At 38.8% G+C, this 26,204-nt stretch overlaps 1 protein-coding gene across 4 annotated transcripts in view; it reads left to right on the top strand.

Annotated features, from left to right (window-relative positions):
• The first annotated feature begins 6,385 nt into the window (after positions 1-6,385).
• Positions 6,386-26,204, top strand: part of ADGRG6 (adhesion G protein-coupled receptor G6) — a 105,468-nt gene continuing 85,649 nt past the window's right edge. For all 4 annotated transcript variants that reach the window (XM_050316842.1, XM_050316841.1, XM_050316843.1 and 1 more), the window contains exons 1-2: positions 6,386-6,498; positions 12,256-12,356. In XM_050316842.1, the coding sequence (XP_050172799.1) occupies positions 6,497-6,498; positions 12,256-12,356 (103 nt within the window). In that variant the 5' untranslated portion in view covers positions 6,386-6,496. The remainder of the gene's footprint in view (positions 6,499-12,255; positions 12,357-26,204) is intronic.

The raw sequence follows: 26,204 nt of genomic DNA, 5'->3' as shown, positions 1-26,204 counted from the left end.
CATTACTCTGAATTCACACCAGAGTCTGTCCTATTTAGTTCAGCTTTTAAAGCATTCCTAATTGTTTGGTTTGGGGAGCTGAAGGCTGCCAGATAAAGCATTCATTACCTATGTTACTACAACCTGTGCTTCAGGCTCAAGAAACTGTCTCATTTCTGTCTCGTCTTGTGGAACAGACAGTATATGCACTTCTGTCATTTATAATGATGCATATGAACAGGAAATGGTATTTAAGTTATAAAGGCAGGTCAAATTTTCACATAATTTTGAACCAATAATGTTGGTTTTGTGTTTTTGGTATAGTTTATTTAAACCTGAATTTGCAAGGACTTTTTCTTGTATCTTCAAAACAATACTTTACAGTATTATCTTAAAACATTGGTGTGGAACTCCTGTGGTTTCAGCCTGAACACAGTGAAAAGTTTCAGAAGAGCAGTGGACAGCTTGTTAATCATAAACATGGTTCTAACTCATGTTTTCTTTCATTCTTTTAAAAGTTAGAAAGGTTTTATACTAGAAAGGTATGTTTACTACTTTCACCATAGAACTACAACTCTGCTCTTTAAATCCTTCTTTTAATTTAATGTTGCACTTGTGTTTAGCATCTGATTTCCATTCTGCATGAGAAGTATACTATTTTTTATGAAATGAAAAAAGTTAATTGATTGTGATTAACATGCAATTATTTCTATTTCTATGGGATCCTATGATTTTGTTACCACTTGCGCAGTTTTTACAAAGAATGATGAAAGAACTTCATACTGTTCACTCTGCTTTCAGTTCTGATAAGCATCCAAATATTTTGATGCTTACTCAAAACTTATCCAAACTTTCCTAAGCTCTTGAGTCTGCAAAACTAGTCTGAACACTTAGAGAAGGGCTTTCCTCGCGAGGTTTCCAGTTGTTCCACTAGTGGAACCTGATGGAAATACCATGAAGTCAGCTTTTCTTCCAGTTGCTCCAAGTATTTAACATCTGGACAGAAACTGGAAGTGAGAAATCCTGCCCAGAAGTTGTATTATAGGAAAAGTTGGGTTCTAAAAATAGGTGAATGACTGGGTTTTTTGACTCCTCCAAACTGGCTAATCCATGACTGAAAAAAAAAATCAAGAATCCAGAATTAGAGATGAATAAGTTTAACTGGTACCATAAAAATATAGCCCTACTCTGCTGAAATCTGTTGCTCCTTAGAATTTTTGTGAAGTAACATATATGGAGCAAAATTCAAACTTGATGACATTTTAGAATCTTTCAGGGATGAACATTTATTCCCATTCCAGTCAAGTATGTATTCATTCATGAGAAGGTTGTACACAGATTCCAATGGGAAAAGGTTATCTTAGTCTTGTAAAAAAATATCGGTATGTTTGCTCCCAGCATCAACACTGTGGGGAAGACCCTAGCTATCACTGTAACCTTCTCTAAATAGTTCTAATTTCAGAGTTAATCTATTGAGGAGGTGGGGGAGTTTAGCTGGTGTTGAACTTATTCAGATGACTTGCAGCCATAGAGCCACATTGGATAGCTTAATCCTATAGCTTACCATGTTGATCCATATCTAAGAAGCTCAAAAGTATACTTGTCAGAATTACTTCTTTGATGATGCCTCTATTTTCACTACTGAGCTTTTTCCCCTGTGCTTTGTATCACACCAAGAACGACTAGCTCTCCCTGCATATCCTCTGATTCTACAAGCTCTTTCTTACCAGGTTTATCTTCCTGTTCAAACACTAGACACCATCTCAGATCAGGCTGCCAGTAATTTTTCATCGTTGATAACATCATCCTACAGGTTTTTTATAGCAAGAGTGCATCACCACGTGAAGTGAGCACTACTTCTAAGTTCAATTATCTGAAGCCAGAAAAAAGTTATGAAGCTCCTCTTCCCCTTCAGATAAATGAAACTTCAGGAAGCAAGGACCTCCAGCATCCTCCCAACCCCACAGAACAGAAATGTGTGCAAAAATACCAGTGAGCAGCATGCTCCAGCAGGCTAAAGTTTAGGACCCCTGGAGTGCTTGATCAAGAGTAAGGAGTTGAAATGAGCTCAAAACCAAAAGCGACCAAAGATATTAAATATTTTGTGAAAACCATCCAAATTAATTTGCTGCCTGATCTGTCTCCTGCTTTGCTTAAGGTCACAGATTTTACAGGATTTTATGGAGTGCAACATGTGCAGGCACTGTATATGACATGCTCTCGGCATTTCATCAAAGACATCTCACCTGGCACAAAGCACAGTGTTTTAGCTGGTGGTAACCTCCCTGACAGGAAATATTTCATAACCTATGTTTTATGCATGTGAAAGCACACAGAGAAAGTATCGATGAAACAAACATCTGAGCAGATGTTAGCCCCTGAACTCCTGCACATGCATTGTAAAAATATATTAGAGTTACAATTCACTTTATGCTTGCTTTCAGGAGATAAAAAAGTTTCACCACAGGCAGTTTCGCCAATTACTAACTTGAGTCAATACGGTCCTTACAATTCCCTTTCCTCCCAAGTTCCTGGAATCCCATGTTTGAATGGAACTTGGTCAAGCACACAGGTTGCATGCCATTCCCCCCATCTACTGGATCAACAGCCTCTAAAACATGCTCACTCACTCAGCACTGTATTTAGGAGAAACCATTGTGCCCCTGCCCAGTATTTAATTGAAACCATTGCTCTAAGGGCCACAGTGAAGACTGACTTGCCACCTCTTCAGTCTCTTACTAATGGGAACCAGCCCTGTTTGGATGGCACCTCAAATCTGAAAGGAAAACATCTCCTTGGGGAAAAAAACCAAACAAACTAAATAAAACCACGCTCCTGATCCAGTTCACACTGCCTTTACACCTGAAACAGAAACATAAGGCTCTTAATCCCTCAGACAAGGTAAAATAAGGAAAGAGAAGCTGTTTAGATACCTCCTGGCAGTAGAAAAGACAGGAAGTTTGGTCAGATTGTCCTGCAGACTGTGAAAAACAGGTTCTGCAGTGACCAGGTAGGGGCAAACAAGGCTGATTGGTGCTGGGAAATCTGGGAGCTGATTCAGTAGTCTTTAGAGGGATAGAAGACTCTCAAAAAGGAAAAACTGCGGGACTGTAGAGATTACTTAATGTAAAAGCACAGTGAAACAGAGTCCTTGTCTGCTGTATGTCAACAGTCTGAAGTAATTCTTGAATTCTTTAATTGATGTGAACTGCTGTTCCCAACAGTTCACATAAATTCTGCTACTTCACCTTTTAGACCAACACCCAGACTTTGATCCTCAAAACCAGCTTTTGGGAGCTCACCTTTGAACTTTCAGACTCAGCTGTTGAGGATCTATCATCTTTTTTCCAAAACAGGGGAATGGCCAGGCAGAAAGCCTGGAATGGTAGTAAAATGCAAAGATAACTTTTTTTTTTCCCCCTTGGACATTTTTAAGAATGCATATGATCTTGAATTTTCTTCATGAGGTTAGAGCACTGCACTGTTTATATTCAGCTTCCTCTTTATTGTTCCAGGTTGTTTTCTCTTCTGCACTGTTACAGGCAATAAAGTTTCAGTATTTGCACTTCTTTGGAAAATAAACACAGATTTTTCCTAAATGAAATTGATTTAATAAAGAGGAAATTTTCAAAACAAAAGTTCATTGAAAAATCATGTGTCTCATAGGTCAAAATGAAGTATCCAGGCATAAAATATGGTATTTCATATTATTATTTTATGAACCATTCTTTGACATTGTTATAAATATTTCTAGAAGTCCATGCAAAGTTGCACAAAATAGAAGGAAACCATCCTAACTGTAAGTTTAAAGAAATATATGAACAAAGTCATAAAAATAGGAGTCTATAAAATTCATACAAAATATTTCACTAATCATCTCAGAATATTCATTAAACATTCTGGATTACTTGTAGAATATGCTACCCCTGTACCTAAAATATTCAGACACCATTCCTTGTAGTATAGTAAAAATAAGCGTGAAGCAACATTGTCATTACAGATGCAGTAAGAAGAGAATAAAAAGATGTGCTTGCCTTTCTGGTGGCGTCACTCACTAGATGTCAATATAAAGTACCTTTCAGTTGTTGATTATAGCACTGTTTTCCAGACTTTTGTAATTTTTTCCTCTTAATCACATTGTGCAGAACATAGCCTGCAATGTTAACCTGAGATGAGTGTTGTAAGGTAGCCTGCAGTTTCTCACTCTGAGACGGAGATCTTAAAATCACTGTAATCTACACACAGAAGCTCTCACTCCTGCTAAGCAGCAGCCAGAAACGTAGCCCTCTCTGACTAGCCACTCCATGCCAAGTTGTTTCACTATTGATTAAAGGCAGATGTGGCACAGTGAGCTGCTGCCAGATAATGATGGGCATTTTCTCATGACTGATTAGGCTTCTCTTTGCTGCTCTGCAGCTCTGAGACTGTCTCCAGCAACATGTTGCTTCAGTGTCCAGAAAATCTGCACTGCACATTTTCCCCACAGGACAGCACAGGCATTTCTCACTGGGCAGTGTCCAGTTTGAGATCCAGGAGTAGCAGTGCTCCTACTGTGGAGGGGAAAGCAGATTGACGATTGCAAAAGAATATCACAGCAAATTCAGAACAGGAGAACTGACCAAGAAACAGCTCAACAAAACATGACGCGGGAAAAAAAATCCATGATTTCTTTTTTTCCTTTTTTTTTCAGCTTGACTGCCAGGTTCTGGAATTGCAGTCACCTTTAATGCCTTCCAAGTAGGGAAGGAAGATGGAAGTTTCCAACACAGCCAGCAAATACACACCACACGCATATTGCTAATTTCCTTATGAATGGTAGATTGACTTCTTCCAGATGCTCTTGATTTATTGTGCATATCTCATATACAGTCGGTCCAATATGCCCAGGAGATTCAGAGCTCACAGTGAGTCCAGTGCATTCTAGAAATGCAGACTTTGTTGTACACATGAGGTAAATGCAATAAACCCAGGCTGTGAGAACTTTTAGGTTGATTTTGCCCAAGCCTGCACTGTTGGCTGTGTAGATTTGGCTGACACAGACCCAGTGGTTCCTGTACCCGTGTTCAGTGCCAGGAATTTACAATGAAAGTAGGCCTATAGCTTACCGGTTTTAAAGACAGAGAATAAAAATTGACTAGAATAAGTGAGTATTAATGTTTAGTATAAAGTTCATGAAAAATTTAGTGATGTTTTCTTTATTTTTTAAAATAGGAACTCTGTTTGCTTTTAACTGCCATTGCATGCTGATAACTTCATTGTATGATTCATTTTGCCAAGTCTTTTCTTCCCCCATCCTTGCTTATCCTGCCAGTTCAGATCCATAGAGTACTGTGAAAATTCTGGACTTCTCTGCTGACCTTTTGGTTTTTCCTTTCTATCAATGTTTTCCTACCTACCTGAAGTGCAGTAGCACGTCCTACAGATTTCAACTGATCAAAGCAATTCAGGGTCATTAGCAAATGGCACAGTCTACCATCCTCCAAAAATGCTACCCAGGAGTGAGGTGTGGGCCAGCACTCTGCGTGGGAGCAGCATACTGCCTTGTGCGCTTCAGAAACTGGGTCAGAGCTGCGTCACCTCCACCTACCCATCTTGTATCCCAAGTATAGTGTGCTGTGTGCTTCAAAGGAAACCAACACACTTTAAGTGCCTTGGGGTCTGTGTCAACAGCTCTGGGACAAAGTGTTTTCTTGGGGCAAGCAGGCACGTCTGTGGGTGCTTACCTGTGCACTGCACTTTGTGGCAGGTGTGCAGGGTGCGCTTGCCCCCAGGGGCCTTGATGCCACTGGGATGCTGCGAGGTGCAACATGCCCGGGGCGCCGTGACCACCAAGGTCAGTGTCCCTGGTGTGGAATCTTCTCAGAAGAGGCCCGTGTCCTTTGCGGGTGGCTTTGGGCCTGTGGCTACCACCCCCTGAGGGGTGTTTGGGGGCTGCACCCCCTGGGCTGGCCCTTAACCATCGAGCCGGGGCGCTGCATGGCCGTCCCGCGTGGGGCCGCCCGGGGAGCGCCCTCCCGGGGGTCGCAGGCGGCGGGGTCCCGGCAGCCACCCCTCTGCCCAGAGCGGCGCGCCAGCCCCGTGGGACAGGTCCTCGGAGCAGTGCGCGGGGACACTCGCTGGCGGCTCAGCGGGTCACGTCCTGCCCCCGGTGCGGCTTGGGGGGCCGGGCCAGCCCGTGGGGCCGCGCCGGAGCCTCCGGAGCCGCCACCTGACTGCGGGGCGCAGGGCGCGGGGATCGGCCGGCGGGCGGGGCGGCCCCTGCCCTCTGCGGGGGCGACTTCCCTCCGCACTGAAGTTTCCTCGACTGGAGCAGAGAGAGGCAGGTCCCGGCGCGGCGCGGGGTGGGGGAAGCATCGCGGCGGAGGAGGAGCGGATCGGCGCGGGCGGGGAAGAGAGGTGGGCAAGGAGTGATGACCTTTGCGAGAAGCCGGCAAGGGAGCGGGCCAGAGACAGAGCGAGCGGCAGCGGTGGAGGATGGTTGCTGAGAGCCGGAGTAGAGCCGTCCCGTAATGTCACCATGTAAGTCTCTTCTCCGGTCTCTGGGGCGAGGGCTGCTGCCGGCCGCCCGCGGCGCTGGGGGAGCGCGGCTAATCCCCGCGGGCTCCATCGTGGGGCAGGGAACCCCGGGCAGAGCGGCAGGGCTTCCCCCTCCACCACCCACAGTAGGTGGTGAGTAATACCAGGCTTGAGCCGCGCAGGTAGGTAGGGCTGAAGGAATGGGGAAACGGGGGAATTTCACGCCGGGAGCTCAGAGGGCAGGACTGGCGGGGCTCTGTCCCGTCCGGACTCCGCGTCCGTCGGCAGCTGCCCTGCAGGTTCACGGGCGGCCACTGCCTTTCACAGGGCACTCTAACCCCGTCCTTAGGACCGTCCTGGTGAGTTTCCCCGTGCTTGCAGACAAGTAACGAAACCCTCGGCCCCGCTCGCCGCCTTCCCTGAATGCCAGTGCCCCGGCACCCGCCCGGCCCCGGCCTCTCGGCTCGGGGCCGCGGTCGTTCACGTCGAGAAGCGCAGGCACCACAGGCACCGCGGGGAACCTTCCAGGTGCGGTGCCAGCGCAAGTAGCGAAAAAACTGGGAAGGGGAGAGGCAGGGCCGTGCGGGCTTCATAAAACATTCCCAGCCCCAGCGCAGTTCTCCGCAGCGCACGGCGGAGCGGGGGCAGCACGGGGCTCCGCCGCCGTCGAGGGGGCGAGGGGCGGGCCGGGGCGTCGTAGCCGTGTCGGGGATTCTCCCTCCTGCCGTACACCGCCTGGCCCCGGGCCGGCTGGTGCCTTGGCCTCTGGGCGCCTTCCCCGAGATACTTCTCCTTTACTGACTGTCTTTTGCCGAAGGTAAAGACGAGGTGCTGAGGTTTGGGGTTAGACGTTTCGCCGGTGCGTTCGCAGCCAAGAGCGAGGACCTGTGGCTGGACCCGAGGGAATCTGTACGAGGGGAAAAGGGTAGGGGGTCCTCACAGTACACCGTGAAGTTGAGGCAGAAAATGAAAAGGAGTTCCTAAAGACCTGGTGTTGCAGTGCTACTGGGTTGGAAACAACCAGCAGATTTGTTGTCTGTAACTGGGAAAAGTTCCTTTTAAAAGGAAAGCCAAGGGACTTAGATGGATCTGATAGAGCTGATGCTGTTTAAATTAAAAGGCACAGTCTAATTTTTTTCATTCCTTTTGATGAGCATGATGGTGTTTTCAAGGTTGACTCTAAGAATAATTAGGAACAAGTAGTGCTTAACAAAATGAAATTTTTAAGGGGTATTGTGTAATTAATCTTCTGAGTACATTCATGTACTACAGTTCAAAGCAAGGATTTCAAAGTTAAAATCAACTCCTCTGTTAACCTTTGGGAACTAAACTGTGAGTTGCCCTCACCTTTCACTTGCAGTTCCACTTGAGAGTGATTAAGCTTAAACTATTTTTGTTTACAATCTCTGCGAGAAAAAAAAAATTGTGAAATTGATCTTATCTTTCTTTTAATTTTAAAGTGTTGGCAACATTTTTCCTTAATAGCTTTAGACATGTCAAAGACCAAAGAAAGTCACGTCAGTGTGCCTGAGGCACACTGTAGACTTCACATGTTACTTCAGGGAACTTTGACAAAGCTCTGAACAAGGAAGATGGTGTATTCAAATCAATGTATTGCATGTTTTGAGACCGTACAGTATACAAATTATATGCTCCAGGATTATTCACATTTTGTGTATGTTGTCTTGCAGAGCTGTATGCTCCCTAAAAGTTGATGATGTTCTTGCTAGCTGGCTGCTGGCACGTAGAGTAAAAGACTTAGTAGCTGGATGTAGTAAAACTCGCAGGAATCCCATCTTGAACTGTGTCAAGTTACATCCATTTATGGTTTAGATAAATTACATGTCTATTTTGCTCTTACAGAATGAATTGTGAATAAACTCATTGTCTCCTTATGTTATAGGAAATGAAAGTAGCTGTGGACTGGACTGTACTGAATTGGTAGCTAGAGTGCATTGCTGGTCATGTCACACAGTGTCTACAGTAGGAAATGCAAGTCCATAGAAAAAAATAGTACTTCTTCTATCAGACTCCACAGAAGGCCAAAAAACCCCAAAACGTTAAGAGGGATTGCGGTTTTGAGACTACATCCAACTGTAATGGATGTACTTCTACCACAGGTGTCCTAATAGTTCCCAGGTTTATTAGGTAAAATGTTTTGGTTCTCTGTTTGACAGTTTATGGTGATTTCTTCAGAACTGTTACTGTGTTACCAGCTGGAGACAGAACAGGACTTTTTAATTTAAATTGATACAAAATAGAGAAGAAAATAATAGAAAAGAACACTTAGTATGCTTTCAGCAATTTTAATGTAACCAAAGCTAAAGAGCGAAATAATCCATATATGTTGCTGTGGACAAAGATCCATCCCTTTACTTACTCTTGGTGTGTTTTAGTACACTGCTGTGCAGATGGCTTTTCTCTGTGCTGCTAATGAATATTAAATGACAGAACACATCTTTTTAATACTATTAAAAATAATAACACAAGACCATAGGGGTACCTTGGACCATCAAGTCAGTGCTGTCAGGGGACCATATCACCCCTTGATAAACTATAAACTAGGCCAGAACTGTTTGCTAGGTTTTGTACTGAATTATTCATATGCTGTTTGGATCCCCTTCTAGATGTTAATTAACATGGATAATCAAGAAAAAGAACTTTAAAATAAATATAAACATAGTGGGTATTAACAGGTGAATATTATCTGCAACTAGGCTATGTCTCTTTAATGTCTTGAAAGTATTTATTTGTCAGTTACTACGACACCTTATCATAATTGTCTGGGGTGTCACACTATAAAAATATCAGGGATGGATTTTGTTGTGCAAGAAGCCTTTTTGTTGGCAATGTGTAAGCTGACTTCCATCCCTGACAACTTCTTGTGTGGTCAGGGATGTTACACATCACAGTGGAAGGCTGTGAGCAGTCAGTTTTCTGAATTTTGACTTTTTGTCTCCACAAGATTATATATATATATGATATGTATATATATATATATATATAAATTGATTTCCTCACTTATTTGTAGCACTCAGCTGGAGGTTATGCTTTGTAAAGTAGTTCTTCAAAAATCTTTTCCAAAAGAAACAGTTCTGACTCATGGTGCCCACATTAGTGGAGTGTTTTGGTAGCATGCTTCTCCTGCGGTCATTCTTGTCTGAGTTTGATAAACCTTTCTTGTCAACTGAGATGATGTAGTGTAAAGAGAATTGTTTTGTCCTTCAACAGTAAAAAATGTAAGTGGAGAAGACAGTTTTGCTATTGTTTATGTATTTGTTTATTTATTTTGGTGGAGAATTGTATATTTTTAAAGTATACAATATAAATATACAATACAAAATAAATATACAATTTAGCAATTGTATAATTATCTAGCTTTTTTTCTCTGGGGAAAAATCTGTATAGCTACTTTCTGCTTTGTTGTTTGTACTTATTTATACTATGCTCTGTTGTTGATTATCCATGTTCTTGAAATCTTTCTTAACTTGTACTTCTTTCATAAGTAAGGATGAGGAAACAGACTGTAAACTGCCATCAGGGAGTACCATGAAGTACTGGCTCATAAGCACTACTACTGCAATACAAGTGAACATTAACAATAGCAAATTGGCCAGATTAAATACCTCTTTCAGACTACTGCAGAATTTCATGTTCTTTAAGAAAGGCTCTAAAGGCAATGTGACTGGGTAGATTCACACCAGACCTAGGCAGCAGAAGCTTGACATGTTATTTTTCCTAGAGTATTTCAAACTTGATGTCTTGGATTTGCCAGCTATTAAATGAGTGAAAACTTTGGCTGAGTTCACAGAGACATCAGAAGTGATGATACAGACAATGTTTCTGTTTGATAAAAACCAACACAGATTTATTCTGAGTTAATAAATGTTTGCAACTATTTCCCAGTTTGATAGCTGTATCTGTGCTTGCTCAAAACAAAGCAACGATCAAAAACTAGTAATGCAACCACTTCTACAGGTTTGCATTTGGAGATTATGCAGCAGGATGGCATGTAGCTCATCAGTACCTGCAAACTCTTTCTTCTGTAGGAAGAACAATGTTCTCTTGTATGTCTGGTATGTCATGTTGCTAGCCTCAGCATTTCCATTTCCCCACTCTGTGAGTATATATGTGTGTTGTCCTTGCTTGCATGAGTGTGCAACTGGTTTTGTATTTTAGAAGGACTTCTGTTCAAATTCAGTTTTCTAAATTAATATTAAAAGTACTGTGGATTTAGGAATTGTATACATTGAACAGTAATGGTTTCAAAACCTCAGCATTCTCTTGTCTGAGATTTTAATAGGGATTTTTGGATATTAAGTTGAAGGACAATAATTCTATTGTTTGATAATCCGGTTACTTTGTGTGTCTGGCTTCATCAAAGAGATTCTTGTATTTCAGAGCCCAGTGTTTTCTGTGCTTGTCTTCAACACTTGTTAAGTTTGACTTTACAGTGTTTCAGAAAAAATAAATCTGCTTCAGATTCCTAATTTGATACAACTACCCATAAAGAACTGAAATTCTTTTGTAATCAGATACCTGTGGTGTGTAACAGTGCACTAAATGAAAGCCTAACTGATTGCAGTCTTCAGCAGTCTGCTGAAGTGCCATTTACTTGGACCCGCTGGCGTCAGGCCCATGGGGGTGCTTTGATGAACCACCACTTTTTAAACTGAAACATTAATTGTTCCTTTATAGTGGTTTATCTTGCTGCATTAAGTCTGGCTTCTGCTTTGGGGAGAAACAGAAGCTAATACTGGGAAAGGTTTTATATTTGCCCCCAGCTTTCACTGGCAGGTTCACAGCAGTGTCTGTGGAGCAAAAGAGTTTTCTCCCAGTATAGGTAGATAATATCTTACTGAACAAAAGTCAGTTATCACCAAATAGAGGGGAAGGAGTTGGTCAAAATAATGTGTGTTGTGTTTCATTACTTGTTGCTTCCTTTGGCTTGCCTCTAACTTGTTGATTAAATGAGATGGTAGTGTAGTGGAACACCATTCATTTTGGATACCTGGTTAAAGGCCTGTCCAAATTTAAGTCTTTCTTGCTTCCTTTTCTGCCCACTATGGAGGAAACATTTTGGTTTAGCCATTAAATATCCTGTATGCTTCAAGGGAAAGGAAGCTTTAATTTCAAGCTGTAACTGATAGAGACTTTTATATAATTGCATTTGTTTTATTAAAAAATAAAGCTGTCCCTGACTTCATTGGCAGCACAGATGAGCTCTTAGATTTTGGCAAGGAAAGTTTCAGGATTTTCATAAAAGTTCTCAGCAGAAAATATTGTAACTGTCAAAATATTAGCACTGAAAGATGGAAAGCCTTGTTAAGGGCGGAGGCAAATTATCACCTACCATCTTTATATATGTATGTAATATATATGTTTAAATAGCATAAATGTGTTTATATGTGTAAATTAGGTAAATAAAGCAGAAGTATTTAAAAAAACCCCTACACCTTAACTTGTTCAGACTGTGCTACTTGTTTCTTTTACTGAAATACCACCCACATCTATCTGCTTAGAAGCACAGTGCTGACTGCTCTTCCACTTTGTTGTCTGCTAAGAACCAGACAATGTAATTTCTGGTTCTTTTTGGCAGACTTCTGTCCCCATTTAAGCAATACTAGGGCCATCCATAATTTTCAAGTGCTACTTTATTTACTCCTAGTTACTAGTTTGACTAATAACAGTGTTTTCCTCATTTTCTTGTCTTCTTGGAAAACTCCCTGAATTCTTTCTTGCTTTTTTTTCCCCCCACAGGATGTCTCATCTAAGTGAAATGTGGTGCTATCACTGGAAATGGAAGCTGCAGTACTGTCTCTGCTTGTTTATCACATATATTATATGTATACAGCAAGCAGGTAAGCCAGCAATTTATCTTCTTGCATAAATAAGTGATCTAGGAGCCAAAGTTTTGATGACTAAGGATTATGCTTATGTATGACTGAATTATGTACAATATAACATTTTGATGAAAGTTACGCATTACAGTAATTAGTTGTGATTTGGTAACTTGTTCTGCTACCACTGAATTTTATTTTTGTTGTTTTTTTATCATTTTGCTTTTGTTTTTTAATTTATCTTTGTTATTAATGGTTAATATTTTTTCCTTTGACTTTTTTCTTTCTAAGTCTTTCATTTTGTCCTTTCTTTGTTTTTACCTTGCCTATCTCTTTTGAATTTCTTCTAGTTGTTGGAATACTGTGAGTAATCATGTAGCTCTTCTATTTTCCACAGTACTATTTGTGCTTGTAAATTATGTATTCAGTAACTTCACTCTAGTTCAAAGTTGTAAAATAACTGTAGTGTGCTTATTATTTTTAAACACTCTTATGATTCATATAATAGAAACATTCCTCAGCAATTTATATGTATCAAAGATAATAATACACTGTAAAGAAGGATCAGTTTAAACTTGACATCATCTTGATCTGTTGTGACACTTCAGGGCAGCATAATGTATTACATTCTGACTGTTTTCTTTAAATATGTGAATGAGAGATTTCATTTACTAAGTATTTTAGGAGCTCCAGCTGCTTTACTGGAAAAAAATCTCTGGAGTTTATTCTGGACCATATGAAAATTTCTGAGGAGTTTGTGCTCAGCTAATTCCTTTCTGGATGGGTAGTTTTGCTTTTACAGACTTGTCATTGGAAAAATCTTTAGCTTCTTTGATAATGTTTTTTTCTTTAGGTAAAAGATGCAATTTTTTACATTTTTAATACCCACACTTTTTTTTTTTTTAATAGAGATAAAACAATGCAGTTGCTATGCAATAACAGTTTCCAGATTCATGTCACTTTTTTAGGTGTTTTTCATTTTCATTAAATTGTATAGCCAGAAATATACCTGGGATCTGCTCTCACCTATGGCTCCATTGACTGGCAGATTTTGTGTCCCTGTGATCCTGGGCCATGGAGCTGCCATCCTTACCATAAAGTAAATCAGCAAAATCTGATCTAATTTACATGTGCTGTGGGCTGTTATTTGGTGACTAGACCATTAACACCCAAAGGTTATTAGCCTTTGCTAATTCCTCTTGATAACAGTTCAGATATTGAAAGTGCAGGTGACACAGCAAGCCCAAGTCCCATGAGGCAGAAGGTCCAAGTCAGTATGCTGTGAGGACAGAGGAAGGCCAATCACAAGCTCACCTGTGCAATCAGCTAATCGCAGCATGCCATTGCTAGCTGTGCTGGTACCGAACAAGTAGCTGGGTCAAAAGCCCTGTATCAAACTCCAAGATGTGTTTTTATGAAACCATATATGCCCCTGGCTAACCGCTTCAGCAACAAAATGGTTGGTGCCATTGGATTGGTAAAAGCAGTTAAAGTGTTCCAGCCTCTAACTGTTCAAGCTCTTTCCTCAGGCACTGGTTTGGCACGTAGGAAACTGAGAACCAGGTCTCTGATGGAAATCAGAGCAAAGACCTGAACCTGAGTCTTTTACATCTCAAGTGCATCCTTGTGGGGGCCTTTCCTTTCTTGACTCCACGGGAACAAATTTGAAATCTTCAAGCCTTTCAATAAACGGAAGAGATATTTCCCTACCTGCCTGAATGATAAGTAGATAAATAAGGTACCCTGGAAACGCCCACGTTCAATAGACAAATGTTTGCTTTTCAGCAGTGAAATAGATGATAGGTAGTCTGCTGTTAATACTCGACTGAAATGAAATGAGACGTTTACCATAACAGGAACCTGTCATTTGGCAGTGTTTGCCTGTAGACGATGCAGGATTCATATTTCTTTTAATGTTGATGTAAAAGCATAGGTTATGTTGGAAAATGGAGTATTTTCATCTGATTTTTTTTAATAGAGCAAGACACACAAGGTGGGAAACACTGCTACTCCTGCATTTTTTATTTCGTGTTCTTAAAAAGTATTGGTCACTTTGGTTGTGGATTTACATGGTATTCATAATCTCCCTAGCAGCTTAAGCTTTACTGAAGTTACAGTAGAAATATCATGAAGCCTGACATTCATCCAGCCTCTCTAGTGAGCTGTAAGCTTAGAAAGCTTTTGGGGCTTATTAAGCTTTGCCTAGAGGAGGTTACATACAAGCAAGGGATTAAGATCATCAGGTCTAGGTTTTATGGATTATTTAATCCATATTAAATAATGGAGCTATTCGTTAAGATAAAGGTATCAGTCACACTGTGACATGGAAAAATGCAAAAGTAATAATTTTATAGTTTACCTTGAGAAAAACTACAGTAATTGGCCTACTTTCAGAAACAAAGCTTAGGAGAAGGATTACACAGCAGAAAACTTAGAACGGGAGCAGGATGGTCTGTTGAAAAAATGTTTAGCCACAAATTGATAAGTAAGGTATTGACAAGCAGGTACAATCCCAAAATGTAGTTCTGATACCTCAAAGGAATCGATGGATTGTAACACTTGAAATAGAAAAACACAAAGAAATTATTAAAATGAAAAGAATTTGTAAAAATATAACATGTACTTCAGCTAAAATCTCAGTAGCCATAACTGTTTTGGTAGACTGGCTTAAGGTCATGTGTTGTGACATGGGGTGAAGTTACCAGCACAGCTCAGTTGACAAGTTTCCATTCCTCTCTGGGATAAATGTCTCTGATGGCCTTATGTGAGTCATTTAGCTGTGCCTCAGTTGCCCCATGATGAATGTCTCTCCTCCCTTGTAAACAGCTTGCCTATCTTCCAGTGAAAGAACTGTACAGAAGCTGAGATGTTAGAATGAGGGTGTTTTAAGCAGAATTAGTTATATCTGCTTTTATATCACATTCAGACATTCCTAACTTTTTGTTTCTATGTACATTTCACTGGTTTCAGAGAGCCCAAAAGAGAACAAAAAAAGTGAACAGAGTTCTGGAAAACATAACTAATGAAGGCAGACTGAAAGAACTAAGATTTGTTGGTCTAGAGTAGTCAGAGGGGGAATGTATAAAAATTGAGAATATTTAAAGAGATAACTGCAGTGGGAAGGGATAAAATTTTGTGCTATGTTTAATTCATCATGAAGGAGAGGCTAGAAAAAAGGGTATATCTGAAAGCAGGTCCTTCACCCACGTGGCTGATGATGATCCCCAATATCAGATCATCTCTGTCTATCATGCTTCTTAATTAGGCCTATGTAGATAAAGGAGGGATTAAAGCCCTCCCTTGTTTATGGGGGTATTTCAGATTGAAACTGTGAGTTCAACAGCCTAATAAGACATGGGAAATCAGTCTGGTGGCAAGTATTGCTCATGCCACCAGCCCTAGCAGCAAGAGTTAGTGACATTGCCATCTGTGAAAATGGATTGGGTTTTATCTGGAACAGCCAAGTCAGGAAGTGTGTTTTTTTCAGCACAGATCTCAAGCTGTGTACCCCAGACAGGGGCCAAAGATCCTATCACTGAGCAAATGATGAAATGGTTGTCAGCACATTCCCTTATCTTCCTCTTTCTTACCATGTGCACAGTAAGAACCAAAGTGCCAAGGCATTAACCCTGTCAGTCAGCACAATCCTTGCGTGCAGCAAGGGATGATTTTGTAACGTTATTACTGGTGCTTTGTGAAGCTTCTTTCATGGCATTCCATGGATAGGAAGAGGTGTGCATAGGTGGATAGGAACAGCAACAGCTGAGCAGGGTAAATGTGACTGAGAGTGCCATCCCTGACTCAAGTATGGAAATTTATGTTTCTGAAAGCTATGGAAAAACTCAGGAAACCTAAAAAGTTCGAAAAAATATTCAGTCTGATAGTCTCTTTCCTTACACATACATACATACATACATCATGAATAATTGGGAGATTAGTCAGAAGGAATCTGCATATTTAATTAATGGCTCTCAAGTATTTTTATTCTTTCCCTTTTCTCTGTCAGTCTTCTTTTGTATTTTAATTTAGCTTAAGCAAAACATATGAAAAGCAATCCTCTTCATGTTCTGTTTAATATCTACTTTTTTGCTGGTTTGAGGCATGTGTTTAGAATTTCTGTTCATACAAATCTTGCAGAGAAAAAATTGCTAGTTGGCTTTCTTGCATTTCCCCTAGTTGACAGTTTGTTAATGTAAAAGTAGATTACTGTTCTAATGAATGTCACAGGAACCTGCCTCTCATTACTTCTGTTTACTTTTTTTAGCTATTATTTTTATATGGTGTTGATAATTCTTTTCCCTAAAGTGTTTGGACCTCATTGCATTAACCATTACAATATTGCCTTAAAAACACAGTGATTTTTCCCCCTCCATATGGGTTTAGCACTCATAGCTAAACCCATATGGAATATGCTCAGACATCATAGAATTTCAAGGCTGACTGGGACCTCGTCTTACAGGGTCTCTGCTCTCCTTTATTAGAACATAGGCTAAATAATTTACCTTTCCATAAGGATTGTACCTTTAAAGAAAGAACATTCTGAAACTGAAGGTCCGGCCTTTATGACCTGTAGAATTTCAGAATCTATTTATAAATTATTTTTGACTCATTTTTTTCTGTTCACTGTTAGAAATTAAAAACATAGCCAACAACAATTTGAATGTTTGTCTGTGACAACAGTTAATAAAAGTATCTACCTGTGTGGTATATCCAGCAATAGCCCCGAGATAACTTGTGGCCATGCTTTACAAAAGGCTGCTCTTGATAGAGGTTATTATGTGAAAAAAATTAATTCTTTCTGCTATTTGTCAATTCCTCTCAATAACGTGAATGAACATTTTAAAGCAAAATGTGTTTCTGTCTTATGGAAAGACTGAAGTCTTTGAGAATGTCACTTTTTCTCTAGCACGGATCAGTAATGGGACAAGTGTTGCATCATGAAGTGAAGGTGTTAATTAGGAATAGAAGCTTTCCAGATGAAAGTTCCCTACGTACAAGTCTAGCAATCGTGATGCACATTTCAGTATGCGTTACAATTAATACTGAGTAATTAAAATGGTTGATTTAATATCCCAGTGGATCTTTTAGAGTGAGTGATTACCACTGTGAAGTCAGCATTTCTCAATTAATCAGAAGAGCTGATCTTGCAGATTTTAGATGCCTATTGCTATGTCAATGATTGTTTTGCTAGAATATAGGATTTGGTTACTTAATGAGATTGCTTAAGTGATTTGCACAAGGTGTAACATGCAATGATCACTAAATCAAGGCCTCAGTTATCACCCTCTGATAATAAAATGTTAAAATTTGCATTTTTATACAACGACAGCACAGAAATGTCTGAGATGGATATACAATACTGAAATGAAGAAATACATGTATGAATTTTATTTCTCAAGAATATGAAAAAAATGTAGGGACTCGTAGCTACAGTTTAGTAAGGTACTACAATATAAAAAACTCACCTAGAAAAGTACAATCGTTGTTAAGATTGTGTATGAATTACCTGTGATTAAATAATTTACCTGCACTGTTTCCAAATTTTTTCTTCTCATCATGAAAGGGAAAAATATCTCTCCTATGAGAGAAAAATAAAGTATTTTAGCTATATACTGTAAACATTTTCTACAGAGCTAACTAAAATGTTAGTGTAATAATGGTAAGTTGCATCAAAGAAGTACATCCCTTACAGTGATACATTGAACCAAAATATAAATTCCCATATCAAGGGAAGGGAGGCCTTCCAGGAACACCTCTTATTTTGTCTGGGTTCAGTGCTTCTTGGTCTGCTCAATTCCTGTAAATGACAGACTAAGCTCTCACTCTTGCTGCAGTACAGGAAAATTAAGTGTATAATTCATAGTTAGAGGACTGCTTCTGTAGTCTGGCCTCAAGATAGCATTCACAGTAGTGGATTTTCTTTGCCTTCTCTTGAAAGATCAGGCCAATTTCCACTCTAAACCCAACTCCAGTCAAATTTTTTTGGTACCACTATGAAATTGTGCTTCATTTTTGTCATCTTTCATGTTGTAGTTTTTATCTTTCATGTTGTAGAGGGTTTTTGAGTTTTTTACCCTACTGTCTGGGACTGCAGCCACATGAACAGTAAACTGACTGTTTTCAATTTGTTGGTTGGAAACTATTTTGCTAATTGTCCTCAAGATTTCAGTCCCCAAACGTGTTTACCAATTCCCATTTTGTGAATTTCCTTTTCAGCAATTTCTGAACAGTTTTTGAGTTATTTACTGGTTTGTTTAAATTCCAGTGTTGCAAATAATTAAATTTGACAATAGAGGCCACCACATTGGTAACTCAGATTGTGTAATACTCTAAAACTACAGCTGTATCAATTAAGGTGTAAGATACTAAAGTGTCGGCATGGCATATTTTCAGAGAACTTGTTTCTTGAAAGTTCTTGTAGACTAAAAAATCATGTGTTGGAAAATATTTTACTCAATTAAAGAGTGACAAAAAGTTGGTTCCTATTCTTGAAACCATTGTTCTTCTGGATATCCCCAAAATAGCTGTCTCCCACTGCATTGTAAAACAGCTGCTTTTTTTTTTTTTTTCCAGGACTAAATATCTGCAAGAGTTAGCTCTTGCAGAACACAGGGTAAATCCATGAAAAGATTGTCACACAACTAACCTAATTTTTGAAAGGATACAATGCGATCAGATTTTCCCAATTTCAGCTTTTCCCCTCATGAATATGGTTCTTAATGGGTGTCAGCCAGAAAGCCATGACTCCCTGTCTTGAACAGAGTTTGTTTTGTTCGGATGCATGCTCTGGCTTCTCACAGCTCTTTTAATTAAGAGCTGTGCAGTGAGAAATCCATACTATGAAGCTGAAGGCATTTTTTAATCAGAACTTGCTATTTAGGTGGAGAAAAAGACCTCATGGTTGAAGTTATCACAGAGGCATTTGTTCAAGTGACCCAGTCCTCTGTGACCTCTTTTCTTGTGTTGTTAGGGCAACTGTTTTTTCTCGTTGTCTTCAATTTACAGGATAGGTCTTTAAGTGGGTTTAAATTTTGAATATTTTAGTGGTTTTTATTTCTGATTCTGTCTAAATATCTTCCACTTCCAGAGTATGTTAGTCATATATTATACTGCACTTTAGAGAAACTGAGAGCATACAGAGAATCCTGAAATCATCTCGACTGATGAGTTGTTGGAAACAAACAAAGGAACACCAGTAATATGTCTTTTGTAATAGCATCTCAAATAACTGAGAGATTTTGTGCCCACCTATCCAATGTTTTGAACAACAAATCACCCAAATGATGTTCAGCTCAGGTTGGATTTTAACTTTGGTTTAGAGATCCATTATATTTCAAGTATGTATTTAATATACACACAAAAATAAAAGGGTAAAATGTTGGTGTTGAACAAAGGCATCACTCGTACAATAAGTTACAAGTTGTGGGGCTTTTAGAAAAGAAAAATTGTTTGACTGATAAAGACATTTAAAGGAAGAGAAACAATAAAAATAATGAACCCCCCCTCCGTCACATGGGTAAGCCTGGTACATCAAATATGCTGTGTGCACCAGCTGCTCTGGTTACAGTTTATTATGTAACTAGTTTATAAAGCATAGGATTTTTTCTTTGACCTGTCAGGTTTTGGGAGTATACTGTTTCCATGATGTCTAGTATTTTGATCTTATTTTGGATTGGGTGTGGACAAAGATCTTGCCATTGGAACTGGCAAAGGCATGTATATCAGAAATGCCACCTGTCAGGGCTTCCCTCTGTCTCTGCATATGGGGAATTGCTGTTCTGTTAAGTGATTATTTCACTACTTTGCAAGTGAATTGCATTAAACCCTTCTGCATTCTTGGAGGGTCTTGATGAAAGTCAAAAAGGAACACGTAGCAGTAGTAGAATAATAAATTCCTCCTTCTGGTGGCACATGGTAATCATAAGATAGATCCTCTAATAAAATATGCACGTTTTTCACAAGTGGGTAATACCAAATGGGTGATTTTTTAAATCTCTTGCCAAACACTGGTAACTTAGACGTTACCTGCAAATAATATCTGGCATAGTTGGTTGTGTTTTGGTTTGGGTGGTTTTCTTCCTTTTGTTTTCAGCATATGAAAATGTTGATGTATGGGATAGAAGTATCCTTTTCCAGGCAACTCCTGTAGTTATTGACTGCTTTGACTGTTACCTTCAACAAAAGTATCTGAAGTTGTTCTATTTTTTTATGGCATATGAAAATTGAATAACTGGCAATTTAATCATAGAATCAATAGCTGAACTGAAGATATTTGGAAAAAAAATGCTTGGCTGCGTAAAACTTTTCTGAATAGCACATCATAGCAATGGAATGTATCAGATACCAGAAATGTAGCTGAGAAGAGTCGAGTTTTTAAAGCTGTTGTTTTCAAAACATTTATCTTGCTTTATCATCTGAATCAGTTTTCTGATGTAATAAATATTCTGAATTTGAAGGAAAAAATTATGTTAATTTTAAAATTTCACCATGTTTTCTTAAAGGAACAAATTTTCTTTAACAGAGATTTTATTCCAAAAAAGTAAAGGAAAACACTTAGTAATAATATGATTGAAAAAATAATGAAATAGTTTCATAGAAATCATGCAGTTTGCTTTTTTGTGCTTAAGAGTGATGAATTTGAGACAAATCTGCTTTAAACTTGAAATATTTTTGCACAACTTCTGGAATAAGATATGAGAAAACTCTTCAGTGAATGTTCAGCTGTGTATGGTCTGGTCATTTTCTATTTTAACTGGATTATGTGTCATTAATTTTACTGGGTCCCACCAAAGTCAGTGTAGTTTTTACTATCTTTGAATAAGAGCAGATGTACATCACTGTGGAGCTCTTTGGAAAATCCCTCCCTAAATATCCAAATAGAAACTATTTGGAAGTTGTCTCTTGGCCAAACAATGTTGCTATGTCAGAGGAAGCCAAAGTTGTGCCCCGTGCCTTTAAAAGATTTAACTTGCGTGGTGCTGCATCATTGCTGTTCACTGTTCAGAAAGGAAAAAGGCTTAAAGAACTCAAAAAGAGTTGCTGTGTACACTTGGCAGTGACTATATGCTGTAACTTGTGGGTTTTGTCTGCCGATTACTGTGATCTCACCCAGTGAAATGCAAGAGGTTTTTGTATTCTGCTTTTTGTCTGTTTAATCCCCATGTCATGTGAATCCCTTCTTAGTACTTAAGAACTGACTTGAGCTCCAGCAAAAATCTCGGATGCACAATCTCTTCTGGAAGGAGTGTTACTGAATTTTTCTTCTGGCACTTTTCATGCTTTGAGTAGGACATAGTAACATTTGCAGGAGTCAGAGCACCTCTGATTCTGAGATTCAGTGGGGAATGAACATTCTCAGCACTCAAAAACTGAGGTGAGGAGAAGCCAGCATTTTTGCTGTATCATCCTCTTTTTCAGTTAGGTTTACTGCATCCATTTGGGGATTGTTCAGTAACTGGCAGAGTCATTTAAAATATCATAAGAATCCAGACATCCACTCTTGTTTCTACCTACCCATCCATCCATAATCTGACTGCTTTTTAATCCTAACACACAGAGGCAAGTTCTCTTTTTCCGCTTGAAGTGGATTGCTTTTGATTATAGTGGCATGAGTTTTTGAGCTTTCCTCATATTTTCCTGTAGTTTCTGTTTCTAATGAGAAGACAGCTCAGCCTGGCCAGAGTTTTAATCTTTAGGGTGAGGTCTGCAATGCCTCTTATCTTAATCAGCTACTGTGTTTATTCACTTGAAATATGTGGAAATCTGAAGAAACATCTTCTATTATAAGCAGGGATGAAGCCAAACTTTAAAAAAAAATCTAGTCTCTTAGCAATTTTTAGTATTTCACATTCTGTTTCTATTAGTTTTCCTTTACAGAATTCAATATCAGAAATGATACAATGACAGCAGAATGGAAAGTAATGTTGCATATTGCAAAAACAAAGGAAGGTCTTAAACTAGAATCTGGTCATCAAAACATGGACGCTGTGAGTCACAAACTTAATAGCAGTTGGTGAAACTTTTTGTTTCATACTGAGAAGCTCTTCTGTGGTGCTTGCAGTTTGTTCTTTGCAGTTTGTCATAATTTAATTGTCTTAATGTTTGTGGTTCAGTTTTTTATACTGGCCCTCACAACTGTTCTCATCAACAGTCCCCATTATTCATTTTATATAATTTCTCATAATAATTAACACTGTCAGAGTGTAGAATTAGAAGTATGTATACAAGTACCAGTGGTAACAAATCTCATGATAGTCAAATACTATGCAGATAGACTTTATATGGCCAAGGTAATCTATGCATTCAAGAGCAAGTTACTTGAAATGCAAGGAGATATTCTGCACCATTATATACCAGTGTTGGGCTATGGTTACCAATTTGTCAACAGTTATGAAAAACACTGAAGACCAATATGTCCAGTCTAAACAATGATCTAGTGAGTATGTTCCCTTATGGACCTTTCTTGGGGTTATGGTATGTATTAGACATAAAGAATTAAGGTTAACAATTTACCTGTTATATTTTTCAAAGCTATAATGCAACTCCAAGAGGGTTGTCCCCTTGAAGTAATAATATCATAATAATATAAATTTTAAATAGTAATAATAATGAAATGGTTTATTTTTCTCCATATAGCATGAACTTTCATAAGTAAACTAATATGAGTTAGCATTATCATATCTCGCTGGACATACATTGTCAGGAGGTAGGATTAACCATTACCCTGTGCTTGTGTACTGCCATAAACGAAGTTACTTGACTTATTCTTGAACTCTACTTTAAAATACAATAATATAAATTATATGTGATAAAAATGACTGATAAAAATGATCCTTAAACATTATATGTTTATAATGCAACTTAAACTTTGATGCACATTCTTGTGTTTATTTGGACTGTGCAGGTGGATCTCCTGTACTGCCTGTGTGTGCTGACAGATTTATAAGTCCAGCCCAATAGTACAGAGCTTTGTCCACACTTTAAGTAAATTGTTCCTGGGTAAAGGTTGCTTTGGTCATGGAAAAATATATCTGTATGAGACTTGAATGAATAATGGTTTTAATTGTTAGCACCTTTTTATCAGCAGCAATAAGAGAGGTTTGAGTAAATATCTAGGCCCCCAATTATATATGGGTACTGCCATGTCCCTGTAATCTGTCTTTTCTAATTATGACACAGTATGTTTATTTCTGAAATGTCACATACTTTTAAATGTCTCTTACTTGTCTGTTACTGCTTTAAAGTATCACAACCCTTCAATCACGCCAATTCTGACAGAGAGTTAGACATTCGCATAATTTTACTTTCTCATCATTTACTGTCTTATGTGGAGGTGAGGAAAAGCTTGGGATTCAGCTAGTGAAATAGACAATAATAATCTAGAATCAGCACTTACTAATTTAGTTGAAATGTCAGATACCTATGTGGTAGATGAGTGGGGTGGGTTTCCTGTGACTATCACACAAGGTTGGTTTTCAAATTTGACTTATTTTAAATAACAGAAGAAAACTTTACTAAGAAAATAATTTAAAGAAAGCATTAAGGTTAAAAAACTGTCAGTAATTTGGAAATAACAGAATGGAAGAAATCAGGTTGCCTATGGATTTTTCCATTTTCACATCCGTGGTGATGATGCAGTTTTTACTACAAAGCCACCTACTTTTTGGCATTGGCCTCCCGCTTTGGATAGAGCAGACATGCTGTGAGGCTGAAAACAGATTTTAAGGTCTTTGCTTAAACTGTGGCCAGAGGTGAAATATGTACACTAAATGAGGTACTGGGTTGCAAGAAGATCTCATGGCTAGAGGGGCTGAAGGCTATGTTAGAAACCTGAATACTGTCTCTTGACTCTTTTCTGCTAGGAGTGGCTAAGGAAATGAATTTCATGGCTGTCTTTAATGAGTCTTATTTTCTGTGCCTAATTTAAACCTATAGAATGATTTGCATCTGTAATTGCAGCTCAAGTGAATAGGAACTATGTTTGACTATATTAACCTCTATATAATGCTGCAAATCACAAGTTAGGTCCTGTCTGTCTGAAATTAGATACCTAATATCAGAAGATTCTTCTGATATTGATATTCCCCAGCTACACTTCTGTAAAATAAATTTAAGAATGCTTCTTCCCTCACAGTCATATTGTAAGTTTTTACTTAAAATAACTGTTGAAGAAGTATTCAAATGTTATACTAATGAACACAAGAGAAAAGCTCGTGAGGAAATCAGTGGTTATGTCTCAGGAGAGGTCTGGAATTGCTTCAAGGCTGAGGGTAACACTTTGAAGAATTGAAGTAAAGCAGGATACTGCAATGTTGCTTATTTCATGTGTTTTGTCCTTCCTGTGAACTGAGATCCTAAATGAGTATATGATTATGTAATTGAGATTTTTTTTCAATTATCTGTGCACAAAGGCCAGAGGAAGGTTAACTGTGGCATTTCCTAACTTCACTAGTCCTTGATTGTACAATCCTAATGGTGTCTGAATGTTTCTGGGAGGGGTTTATATTGTTGAGATGGCTGTGTATATGTAGATAAAAATATAATTACTCTTAGAGATGCTGAGTTAGAATTTTAATGTATCCCATATGCAGAGCAGAAAGTCTTGTTAACAGAATGTAATTTACTGATTTTTCTTGTTTCACTCATATTCACTTAATGGAGATGTTCTCCACTATATTTTTGAGACAGTTTAAGAAGACTGAGATTGACAGTGATTGGAGTAATCAAACTACTTCCCTAGAAGAACTTTCCTTTTAATTTTATTACATATTGAATCCTTTGACTGATCCTGCAGTTAGAACAACAGCAACCTGGTCCTGCATGACCTAAGTAACACCAGAACATAGTCTTTTATAATGAAAAAAGGAAAAAAAGGAACAGAGAGGTATTCCATGTATTTTCCACATGCTTCTACTGCTTAAAAGAAAAAAAATTCCCTTCAGTTTTTTATTCCGTGGGTATTTCTGGTTGTACATTTGAAAAATATTTTTTCTCCATCTTCTCCAGTATTCTCTCTAGGGTGATACTGTGCATGGGTGTGGTTTGGTTTGTTTTATTTTTGGGGTTTGGGGGATTTTTTGCTTGCTTGTTTGCTTTTTGGTGTACTGTAATTATTACTTTATTGATGATTGATTTGTGTCATGCTGTTGGAAAAAGAAAACAAAACACTTGGCATTTGGAATAGAGGATTCAATGTTACACTTAGCAAAACAGTGACAAGAAAATATCTATTTAGAGAAAAGATGTTCAGTCTTTTACTGTTAGCAGTGTTAGTTTCTGGAGGAGCACTTGGGGAGTGTTGGAGTTTGGATGAGTAGGTCTTGTGTGGACTGAGGTTTGAACGAAGGTGGCATTTTGCTGGGAAGTGGGGTTCTCTGAAACACATAGAATCTTTGTGTATCTGAAGTAATGGCAGGGTGCCCAGAGCTTTGTGGAAAGATTCCTAATTCTTCAGCAACAAATAATTAAATAAATAAATATATTCAGTCAAGGGTAGGATATCTTTGATGTAAAGATATTCTGCTAGATGAAAGACTGGAACTGGCACACAGTGCCAACCATCCTCCTGCTTCCTTAGCGCCTTTGGTGCCAACATCCTCAAAAAGAACAAGGATTGTAATCCTTAAGACATCAGATTTGAAAAAGGATTTCCTTTAGAGCTACGGGTGTTTTTCATACCCTCCAGACATGTAACCAGTAAGACAAATGAGTCTTCCAAAAATTATGACATGTTTAATAACTGTGACAGTTTTTGGATTACAGGTCATCAAATAATTTAATTTTCCTGTAAGTGTGGACAAGGTCCTGATGCCCATCTGCCTTTGGAACAGAAGTAGGTCTGTTACTGGTTGAAGCCAGGGATCAAAGCAG

The sequence above is a fragment of the Myiozetetes cayanensis genome, unplaced genomic scaffold, assembly GCF_022539395.1.
Source record: "Myiozetetes cayanensis isolate MyiCay16 unplaced genomic scaffold, myiCay2020 scf2-11, whole genome shotgun sequence".
Taxonomy (NCBI): domain Eukaryota; kingdom Metazoa; phylum Chordata; class Aves; order Passeriformes; family Tyrannidae; genus Myiozetetes; species Myiozetetes cayanensis.
The sequence above is the reverse complement of the archived record's forward strand: the minus strand, read 5'-3'. Positions and strand labels throughout refer to the sequence as shown.